Below are 11,786 nucleotides of genomic sequence, written 5' to 3' on the forward strand. Positions count from 1 at the left end.
AAATTTTAACTTTTGTGCATATAAAGAGTCATATCCGCGGACATTAAAATATTAATTGCAAGAATTCGAAAAAATAGTCATACATTAATTGGTTTAGAGATGTAAAGGGAGGTATTTTGTGAGTTGCGAGTGTCTTTGGACTAGTGATCTCCTTTCGCAAGACAAATATATAATCATATAAATTATAAAGTTAGATATGATTTAGAAGTATAAGGACTGCTTTATTGGAAGACTAACAAAATCAATCAAATTTTATATCTTCACTTATTCGCCTACAAAGGAAAAAAAAAAAAAAAAAATACTTGTCCACATGTATGTTTTATTTCTTTTTTATATTTTTTATCATTGCAAATACACAAGGTCAAGTTATAAATGGCGATCCACATGTATTGAACAGATTGGTTTCAAGTTTTTTTTATTTTTATCTTTTATATCTCTTTTGCCATTTATTAGTGGTGATATGCAGTTATATAGGGTATTTTTTTTTTTTTCCTTATATTTTTGTTGCTCTATTGGTTCTGGTCTACTGACTCCAAACAAGTATTTTTTTCCACTTCAAAAGTTTGGTTAGGAGGAAAGAAAGAAATTGAGGAAAAATTACTTCTATAATTACCTAATTGTGTCTCAAACAATTTTCCTCTAAAAATCACTGGTATTGTGATTTCTTAAAAAAGTTTTATGAATTTATAACAATGCCATTTCTTTTATGGTAAGTTCATATTATTCAAATCATAAAATAAAATGATAATTTTATATTCACACTAAATAAATACACAATGAAAAATTTAAGCCTTCCATTTGCTTCACTTTCTTTTATGATAATTTTCTTCCAATTTAATCATTTTATTTTTGTTTTTATTAATATTTGTACATATGGATGGCAAAATTCCCATCCCAGCTGTGTCCCCACCCCCGTTTAGGACGGGTTGGAGACCCTTTTATGTCAATGAAGATGGGGATATGGGTAGTTTTCTAACAAGGGAGTCAATGTAATTTGACAAATAAAAAGGAATTTGGTGTATATTGACAAAACTTGGAAGGGTTTATTGCAATTACATTTGTTTTTTTTTTTTTTTTTTTCGGTTGGTAAACCTTTGTTGCTACCATTGGTTTTTGATTTCCGTCTCATTCTCTACTCGCCATCTCCAATCTCGCAATTTCTGCTCTATCATCATATTCCACACTTGTGCCATTTTCTTCCTGGGTTCACTTGTCTTTTTGAATTGGTTCTCTTAAATCAGAATTTCCATCTCTCTTCTTTTGTGAAATTCCTTGTCAGCCTTCACTTTTCTTTTACTTGTTTCTCACTCAGAAAATCGAACTTGGTGTGTTTGTTAATGCTGGATTTGAAACACGTTTACTAGCTCCATCCAACAAAATCCATAAGCTAGAGGTATTATCTTTTCCATTGCTTTCTTTATTTCATAAATAAAATTTAAAAAAAAAAAAAAAAATTTGCTGCCATTTGTTTTGTAATCTCTTTTGTATTTCTTGTTTTGTAAAAAAAAAAAAAAAAAAAAAAAAACTTTTGTACTGCATCATCTCTTCGATTTCTTTTTCCTTCCTTTTGTGCTTCTAATCTTTCTTGAAGTCATCTTCTAGCTTTTGAATTTGTAGCGCTCTCTCTATCTGTGAACTCAAACCTCTCTACCTGCAATATCTACTAGTACTCTCACCCTCTTGACTTTTCTGCAAATTTGAGTTAGCTTTTTCTCAACATATATTTTCTATTGCTTTCTTAATTTTATCAAAAATAAATAAATTTGCTTGCATTTGTTTTGTACTATCTTTTTTGTATTGCTTCCTTATAATAAAATTTAAAAAAAAAAAAAAGAGAAAAACTTTTGTACTGCGTCATCTCCTTCATTTTCTTTTTCCTTCCTTCTATGTTTGCTTCCAATCTTTCTTGAATTTGACGCACTCTGTCTGTCTGTCTGTCTGTGAACTCAAATTTTGACTTTTCTGCAAAATTTGAGTAAGCTTTCTCTCTTGAATCTTTGCTTTCCTGTACTTTCCTTTCTCGTGTGTTGGTTGAATTTTAGTTTTTTCTGTTGGAACTCTTCATCATATCATCCCCAAAAAAGGGTAGATAGCTAGTGAGTTGAAAATGGAGGTTGTTAATACTATTGTGGGAAAAATGTTAGAGCCAATGATAGAGCTTTTGTTCACATCCACTCGGCGTCAAATTGGTTATGTGTTTCACTACAAACACAACATCAAGAATTTTGAAGATGAAGTTGAGAATCTCAGAGCTTGTTTGAAGAAGGTCCAAGACGATGTCGAAATGGCCAGGGACAATGGGATGGTTGTGGAGGAAGATGTTTCGAAGTGGCTGGAGAAAGTAGAGAGGTCGTTGATCACGTTTGAAGAAGAGAAGAAGTTATTGCAAGACAGACAAAACCTGTGTTGTCTTGATGTTTGCTCAAGGCATCAGCTTGGTAGGGAAGGGAAAAAGAAGACTTTGGATGTTACTGGTCTAAAAGATGAAGGCAAGTTTGAGAGACTTGCACATTCTCCTCGTCTCACTGATATTTGGAATGTCTCGTCCACAAATTTTGAGCAATTTGAATCCAGAAATTCGGTTTTTAACGAGATCATGGAGGCGATGAAAGATAGCGGTAGTTACAAAATTGGAATATATGGAATGCCCGGTGTTGGAAAGACAACAATGGTGGAAGAAGTTGGAAAACAAGCTGAAAAGGGCCTGTTTGATGAGGTTGCAATGGCAGTTTTCTCCCAAACTCCAGATCTGAGAAAAATCCAAGTAAAACTTGCAGACTGCTTAAATCTGACACTAACTAAAGAAAGTGAAGAAGGCAGTGCGGGTGAACTACGCAATCGATTGAAGAATGGAAGAAAAATCCTTGTAATATTGGATGATGTTTGGGATGATCAGACTACACTGAAGAAAATCGGAATTCCAGATGATATAGACAATAGCAAGGGTTGCAAGATTTTGCTTACCTCGCGAAGGCTAGAAGTGTGCAGACGGATGGGGTTTGAAAAAAACTTCGAAATTGGGCTCCTATCGAAACCTGAAGCTTGGAAACTATTCAAAAGAACTGTGGGAGATTATATTGAAGCTGATCGGGAAATGCTTTCTGTAGCAGGAAAAGTGTGTAGAGAATGTGGCTGTTTGCCTTTGGCAATTCTTGCAATTGGAGCAGCACTGAAGGGTGAGAAAGGAAAGCACATGTGGGATGATGCACATGAACAATTGAGGAATTCTCAGGGATATAAAATTGAGGGAGTGCCAGAAAAACTATATTCAAACATAGAGTGGAGCTATGACTATCTGAAGCAAACAGATCTACAGTTATGCTTTCTACATTGTTGTTTGTTTTCAGAAGATACAGAAATTTCTATTGATGATTTGGTGAAGTATGGAGTAGGAACGGGGTTTCTTCGAGGCTTGGATACAATGAAAAAGAAAAGAGATAGGGCAAAAACGTTGGTTAGTATCCTCAAGAAATCTAATTTATTGTTGGAAGGTAAAGATGAAAATTTCGTTAAATTGCATGACGTAATTCGAGATGTTGCTATTTTAATTGCATCAAAAGATCCGAATGTGTTTCTCGTAAAAGATGCTGTCAATGTTTGGCCTGAAAATGATGATTATAGATGTTGCATGGCAATATCATTAAGGACTTCCCACGATGTTGGTCAGCTTCCGTATCAGTTAGTTTGCCGAGAACTACGTACGCTAGTGTTGGGATGCAACACCACTGATGGTTTAGAACTAGAACTCCCGAGTAGCTTTTTTGAATTGATGGAAAAGCTTGAAATTCTGGATTTGTATAGAATAAATCTACTACAATCATCACTTTCAAATTTGGTTAATCTTCGGATGTTACGTTTGCGCAAATGCAAGCTGGTGGATCTATCTTTCCTAAAAAATTTTAAAAAGCTTGAGATACTGAGGATTGATGATTATTATGTCGAGCCTGGAGTGATTATGCGGGGGTATGATGATTATGATTTCAAACATAAACTGATGGTTGATGAAGTAGGACAATTACATCATCTGCGTTCGTTGGATTTGAGAAAATGTAATTGTCAGATGGCTGAAACATTTCAGTCGGGCGTCCTATCACATCTATCCGGCCTGGAGGAATTGTACCTTCCGTTGAGATTTGAGAAACGGGTTAACAAAGGCAATGTGAGTATTGCGGAGCTACATTGTTTGAGTAGCTTAAACAGTTTGCATATTTTGCATATTTGGATACCAGAACATATCATCTTACTGCCCAGCTTTCAATCGTTGACAACATTTCACATTTGGATTGGGTTTCCTGATTGGATGGATGAGTATCGGTGCAATCGTGAATACACGGAAACAAAGATCTTGGGACTCAAGAATGTTCCTTGGAAGGTTGAGTATAACGTTTTGATGAAGAATGTTGAAGTACTATATTTGCTTAATTCGGAAGGTGCAAAGAAGGTGCTTCACCACATAGACAGAGAGTGGTTTTTAGAGTTGAAGTCTCTTGTAGTTGAGAAATGGGTTGACATGGAACATCATCTACTAGGAAAACCTCATGGACCATGCCCATTGGGTTCTTTTGGCAAACTGAGTGAATTAGAAGTTGGAAAATGTGGATCAATCAAGTATCTCTTTTCTCCTTCTACGGCAAGCGGTCTTTCAAATCTGCAGAAGCTCATAATTAAAAATTGTGAGATGTTGGAAGAAATAGTTGGAGGTGATGAGGAAGTCGTGGATAAACTTATTTTTCATCAGTTAAAGGTCATGCGATTAGACTCTCTGTCAAACCTCAGAAGCATCTATTCCAATACAAAGAAGATATCAACTTCAGAGTGCAACACATCCACCATTGAACAAGCTCTTTTTAATGAAAAGGTATGCTCTATTTACATATATATATATATATATATATATATATATATATATATATATTCCATGAACACTTTAGTTGATTCCTTGTCGACCTATTAATCTAATTGAGTTTTGAAAACCAAAATTAACAGCAAAGATGAATTAAAATTTTGATACAAATTGAGAAAAAACCTAAATTAAAAAAAAAAAAAAAAAAAAAAAAAAAAAGTCCTATTAGGATTTAAATTTTAAACTATATAAATGCATATATAATTGAACAAGCTTATTACCCAAGAGTTTCTTTAAAAATTAAAAATAAAATACATGTCATTTTGCATGGAATAATATTGATTAAATATTTATTTTTCGGTAAATACTTCATTAAAATTTTGTTACCCTTTTTGTTATCTCTTTCTTTTTCATTTTTGTGAGTAACTTTCATATTGTTGATTTTATGATCATAGCCTGTGATGATTTTCTCTCTCTCTCTCTATCTCTTTTCTTTATTTATTTATTTATTATTATTTGTTTGGTAGTTTAGCCTATTTTAATTTTTAATCTTGGGTTAGGACCTTACTTTCCCCGACAATTTTTTTACTAGTTGTTATATGAATAGCAAGAATACATGTTTTGGGAAATGCATTTTTTATTATTATGATTTTTTTTCTCCTTAAATAAAAGCCCTCGCTGCCTGAATCTAACTTGGGTTTGGATGGTAGACGAAATAGATTGCAAGATATATAATGGAAGTAATTGAATTATTTATTTATATTTTGTGTGAACATAGAACCAAAATATACATATATATATATATATATATATATATATATATTATGTATTTATAGTAGACTGTAACTAGCTAATTAAGAGAGACAAATATGGCATTGTTGTATCCTCAATTCCCAAGTTGTGCTGTGGTTGTTGATGATACATAGTGGAGTATCTTGATTCTTAAAGAATGTGTGAAAAAAATCGTATACATTTGTGGTTTTTTGGTAGTTAAAATCTTATACATGTTCATTAATTTACAAAATTTAATAAATTAATGAACTACAGGTTACTTTTCCTGTCTTGGAGATATTGATCATTGAAAAATTAAGTAGCATTACCGCTATATGGGACAAACAATTACTCCCAATCCAAGAAGCAGAAAATTCCTTTGAGCATCTCCAACAATTACATGTAGAAGATTGTGAGAAGATAGAAAGGATAGTCGCATTCAGAATAGGACAAGGAGAAGAAGCAGACACAAGTCATGAGATTGCTATGTTCACTAAGTTGAAGATTTTGAGTCTTAAAAAGTTGCCAAGCTTGAAAAGTTTTTGCCAAAGCCATGGTTCTAAAAAAGAAGAAACATCGGAGCAAGGCATTTCCCAACTACAAGCTCTCTTTTTCAACCGCAAGGTACGCATATATATCATGAAAAAAAAAAAAAAAAAAAAAAAAAAAAAAAATGAAGAAGAACAACTAATTTCATAGTTAAGAATTATTTAGTTGAGAAATTGTAATCCCTTAAATTTTAATCTATACTCTTAGAGAGGAAAAAAAAAAAATTCATAATTAAGAATTATTTAGTTGAGAAATTGTAATCCCTTAAATTTTAATCTATACTCTTAGAAATCTTGTTTTTTGACTAATGAATGTGCAAAACACAAAATATTTGGGTTCATAAATATTTAAAGTTTCAATTAGTCAAAGAAGTTGCTAATTAATTATTTATAAAAGAGAAGTTATTTTGATAATTTTTTTAAGAGCGATGATAAGGACCTGAAATATAAAATGCCAAAAGTTCTCCAGTCTTACGTGGCTGGCCACATCATTTACTTTAAAAAATGGAAAGAGTTTCCACAATTAGTGTGGGAGGGAGAGCTTTGTTACCGATCGCTCAAAGAAAAATAATCCAAAATCTTATAAAAATCTTATCATCTTGTTTCTTGAAAGAGAAAAAAATACTACATCTACGTCCAGAGTCTAAGCAAGATTGCACATAAAATTAGGGCTTCAATCCGTAATATAGGTCCCTAGGGTTTTAAAATTGTAAAATTAATAGTCTTACCTCCAAAACCCAGCACTCCAGAAAGAGAAGACTTCCAACAAGAACAATGGACAAGAACAATGGGCGTTGCTGACATTGTACATCTTCTTATTCTCCCCCACCAAGCGTTTTAGTTTTTGGGTTTGTGAGGGAAGCTGATGAAGTCTATTTTTCTTTTTCTTTTTCTTTTTTATTTGTATTTTTTTTTCTTTCTGTTTTACAATTAAGAGAAACTTTTTTTTTTCCTTTTTAATTATTTGACGTGGTCTAGCCATATAAAATTCGGGAACTTTTTGGCGTTTTATATTTCGTCTTCTCTATTATTTTCCTCTTTTTTTATTAAGACTCTTTTACTAGTATATATTTATGAACAAGAGGAATATAGGATGGCCTAACAGGCAGGCTTTGCAAAAAGAGTCCATGCACCCAAGTTAATAAAGGCAGCCCAAAAAGACAAAAGGGAGAATCCAATAACAGGCCCATTAGATAAAATGTTGCTTTCTAAATTAATGTTCTTTAGGGGAGCCCAATAACAGGCCCATTAACCGTCATATAAAACGGTTTTTTTTTTTTTTTTAGTTAAAGTTCATATAAAACGTTGCTATCTACATGGAAGATATTTTAATAAAACTATTGTTGTAACTGATTTAAGTATTTATTTATATTTTTTGTACTGTGTGAATATATGCATTTATCTACACTGTAAGTATACAAGAGAGACAAATATGCTGGTGAGTTATCCTTAAATGTAGGGCTCAATACCTATTGTTTCCTTGTAAAAATTATTTTTTTCTATTTTATTTTTTATGGTATTGGCTATAAAATATCAATTAGGGATTCAAAATAGAATCAAAAGCCTGAAAACAAAACTAGAAAACCCATATGAAAATTCAAAAAGTTCTTGGCTTGGTCGAGGAAGAGTCCATTAGGTAATATTGGACCAGTGATTGAAATGTACATGATATATATATATATACTATTATTAAAAGTGCAAAGAGTTTCAATGTTTCAGTATTTAATTATTTATTTATTAATATATAAAAAATATTTATTAATTTATATAAAAAAAGATTTTATAAAAAGATATATTTATTAATTGATATAAAAAGAGTTTTTTTTTTAAAAAAAATTACCTAAAAAATTATTTAAAGAGTTTAATAATAAAATTCAAATTACAAATTACCTAATAAAATTTAAATTACTTATTTATCTATTTGTGAAATCTATACTATTAATAAAAGAGTTTCTATAAAACTCTAACACAAAATATAAAAAAATATTAACTATTTCTAAGAAAATCTATATTATTATTAAAATAGTTTCTATAAAACTCTAACACAAAATATAAAAAAAAATATTTATTAATTGATGTAAGAAGAGTTTCTATAAAACTCTAACATAGATTACGTATTTATCTATTGGTTTCTAAGATAATATTTATTAATTGATATAAAAAGAGTTTAATTTAAATTACAAATTACCCAATAAAATTCAATTCAAACTCAATCAACACTTTCAAATGACCTAATAAAATTCAAATTACAAATTACCCAATAAAATTTAAATCACCACTTTCAAATTACCTAATAAAATTCAAATTAATTGATAAAATACAAAAAAATATTTATTTATTAATATAAAAAGAGTTTATTTATTAATGGATATAAAAAGAGTTTATTTATTAATTGATATAAAAAGAGTTTAATTCAAAAAAATATTTATTAATTAATATAAAAAAGAGTTTTTATAAAAAGAGTTCGCATAAAACTCTAACGCAAATTACCTATTTATCTATTTGTTTTTTTAAAAATATTTATTAATTGATATAAAAAGAGCTTAATTCAAATTACAAATTACCTAATAAAATTCAAATCACCACTTTCAAATTACTTAATAAAATTCAAATTACAAATTACCTATTAAAATTCAAATTACCTATTTATCTATTTGTTTCTAAAAAAAAAAATTTATATTATTATTAAAAGAGTTTCTATAAAACTCTAACACAAAATATAAAAAAAAAATATTACCTATTTCTAAAAAAAAAGTCAATACTATTATTAAAAGAGTTCCTATAAAACTCTAACACAAAATGTATAAAAAAATATTTATTAATTGATATAAAAAGAGTTTATTTATTAATTGATAAAAAAAGAGTTTAATTCAAATAACAAATTACCTAATAAAATTCAACTCAAACTCAATCACCACTTTTCAATTACCTAATAAAATTTAAATTACATATTACCTAAAAATTTATTTCAGTATTTATATAAAAAAATATTTATTAATTGATATAAAAATAGTTTATATAAAAAGAGTTTAATTCAAGATACAAATTACCTAATAAAATTCAACTCAAACTCAATCACCACTTCCAAATTTCCTAATAAATTAAACTTACAAATTACTTAATAAAATTCAAATTACCTATTTATCTATTTGTTTCTAAAAAAAATATTTATTAATTACCTAATAAATTCAAATAAAAGAAAATCTAATTAGACAATGATATATTTAAAGAAAATAAAATAATTTCTATAAAATTATAAAACTCTATCACATATAACATGTATATATATATTAGATCTGGTGAATAGGTGATATAACTACATTTTGAAAAGGTAGTAATAGTTGCTGTTGATCTGGTAAGTTTAACTCATTTGATGCATGCAAATTGTGGGACTAATTTCTTTCAAATCAACCAGACTCCACCCAATAACCTCTTTATTTTGCTCAAAAAATGATAAGGTATGTTTAGAAGTGATTGATTTGGTAAGTTTACTTTGGATTGTGATTTGTTTTCTTCATTTTTTTTATTTTATTATTTTTGGTTCATTCCTAATTTATTATTATTTTGAGTTATTATTGTTATTTTTTTTCTTTACTTTTTATTTTTCAGAAGTATCATTCTTCTTTTTTCTTTAGTTTTTATTTTTATTTTACTCTTTATAAGTTTACTTTGGATGGTTCAAAATTTGTTATTCTTAATTTGTTGTATTGAGAATTGGATTGTTAATTTTTTTCTTTACTTTTTCTTTTTAAAAGCATTATTATTTTTCTCTTTTGTTTTATTTTTATTTTTCTCTTTGTAATTGATGTTTAGAAGTGGTTGATTTGGTAAGTTTACTTTGGATTGTGATTTTTTTTCTTTATTTCTTTATTTTTTATTTTTTGTTCATTCATAATTCATAATTTTAATATATTTTTTTATCAATATTCTTCAAAATTTTTGTGTCGAACTTTTATTTTTTTAATTTGATGTATTTATAATTTATATGAAAATTTTAATCAATAATTATATTTGAAATCGAATTCTCTCCTAAACAAAGAAAGGAATCATAGTATCTTAATTACATTTTATATGCAGGAATCAAAGTACACAAAGTCACAAACTCAATTATATTTAATTAAAATTATAAAATAACTCTTAGATCACGTGCATCGCACATGGTTTTTGCTAGTATATATACACACACATACATTTTGTATATAAGAAATTAAGAAGGAATATATATATATATATATATAAAGTCATATAGTAAAATATTAATTTCGTTGCCCTTTATATACAATCAAACCTTTCTCCTTGTTGGGTCTACTTGTCCCAACTCATTCACAAGTTAGTACAGCTGTAAATAAGTCTGTGGAATCAGCTCCTTCAAAGCTTGGTTTGAGCTTGCTTATTAAATAAACAAGCCAATTCCGAAAATTGTTAGGCTCAACTCTTTAAACTCATTTAAGTTGTAACATTCATGAAACGAAGGCTCATGAACGAGCCAAAGTGATCTTGAACAAGTGTGAAAATCAAGGCCGAACACGAATATATCAAGGTTGGCTGTTTTTATTAGACGAGGCGAGCCAAACCAAACCGGAGCTATTTAAAATACTGAAGAGTCAAGCCTGTGATCCATCTTTAATTTGGGAATGGAATTCAATAGTATTATCTTTATTGCTTTTTATTTGATGGAAATAGGTACGTATGCATGGGCGTACTGAGTGATTGATTTTTTTACAGGTTACATTTCCAATGTTGGAGGAACTGAGACTCTCTGATGGGAGCCTCTTTGAACATATTTGGACTGCCCAGATTCCAGCGAGCTCCTCTAGCAAACTAAGAGTCTTGCAGGTAGCTCAAAACAGGAAATTAGTAAAATTTCCTCCTAACCTGCTACAGAGGTTTGAAGCTGTTGAAGAACTCACTCTGTTTGAGTGCTGGTCATTAGAAGCTGTAGTAGCCTTCAACCGTGAAGGACTTAATGCCATAGTAAGACAGGGATTTCTGGTCTTCAACAACCTAACAACTTTGAGAGTTCATTCTTGCAAAAGCCTGAAATATTTATTCTCACTCTCAATAGCAACAACAGGTCTCACCCAACTTCGGAGACTAACTATTATGTACTGTGATTCGATTGAAGAAATAGTGAGAAATGAAGAAGGAGGAGCAGAAGATGGTAGAGATAAAATAGTAATTCTTTTCCCTAGGTTAGAGGATCTGGGTCTCAAAAGGCTACCAAACCTCAGAAGCTTTTGTGAGCCAAATAATATTGCTTTTCAATTGCCATCCTTAAATCACATCTCTGTTCATAATTGTGACCAAATTGGGACCACATCTGGAGGCACAAGTTTCTTCGGTCATCATCTTCACAAGACCCTTGAGCAAACAAGTCAGAGATCATTTGTATTGAGAACGGCCAAGAGGTAAATATAGAGTTGATAAAATTCTAATAAGAAAAATGATATAGACTATAAGTTTTATTTTCTGATGATAGTAGTAGTCAACTATGTATTTTTATTATTTGTATGAAAATTTGTCCTTGAATTTCCATTTTGATATCAATTGCTAGTTGACGAAACAAATGAGGATGAAACTGAAGGGGAGAGCTCAGAGCAGCAATTATAACACACAAACTGTAA

The 11,786-nt window shown here is 29.8% G+C and overlaps 1 protein-coding gene across 1 annotated transcript; it reads left to right on the plus strand.

The window, feature by feature from the left end:
• Positions 1-2,107: 2,107 nt before the first annotated feature.
• LOC132281025 (probable disease resistance protein At4g27220) lies at positions 2,108-11,574 on the plus strand. Its single transcript, XM_059782767.1, has 4 exons — positions 2,108-4,858; positions 5,891-6,238; positions 9,494-9,517; positions 10,888-11,574. Exons 1-4 carry the CDS (start codon positions 2,108-2,110, stop codon positions 11,572-11,574), a joined length of 3,810 nt encoding a protein of 1,269 aa, XP_059638750.1.
• Positions 11,575-11,786: the final 212 nt, after the last annotated feature.

This window comes from Cornus florida, unplaced genomic scaffold, assembly GCF_030987335.1.
Source record: "Cornus florida cultivar Cherokee Brave unplaced genomic scaffold, ASM3098733v1 CherokeeBrave_3.0.0_Hap2_Chr11, whole genome shotgun sequence".
NCBI lineage: Eukaryota > Viridiplantae > Streptophyta > Magnoliopsida > Cornales > Cornaceae > Cornus > Cornus florida.

Coding starts and splice junctions, on each gene's coding strand:
- LOC132281025 (XM_059782767.1), top strand. CDS start 2,108: ATGGAGGTTGTTAATACTATTGTGGGAAAAATGTTAGAGCCAATGATA. Junction 4,859..5,890: donor AAGCTCTTTTTAATGAAAAG/GTATGCTCTATT, acceptor AATGAACTACAG/GTTACTTTTCCTGTCTTGGA. Junction 9,518..10,887: donor TAATAGTTGCTGTTGATCTG/GTAAGTTTAACT, acceptor ATTTTTTTACAG/GTTACATTTCCAATGTTGGA.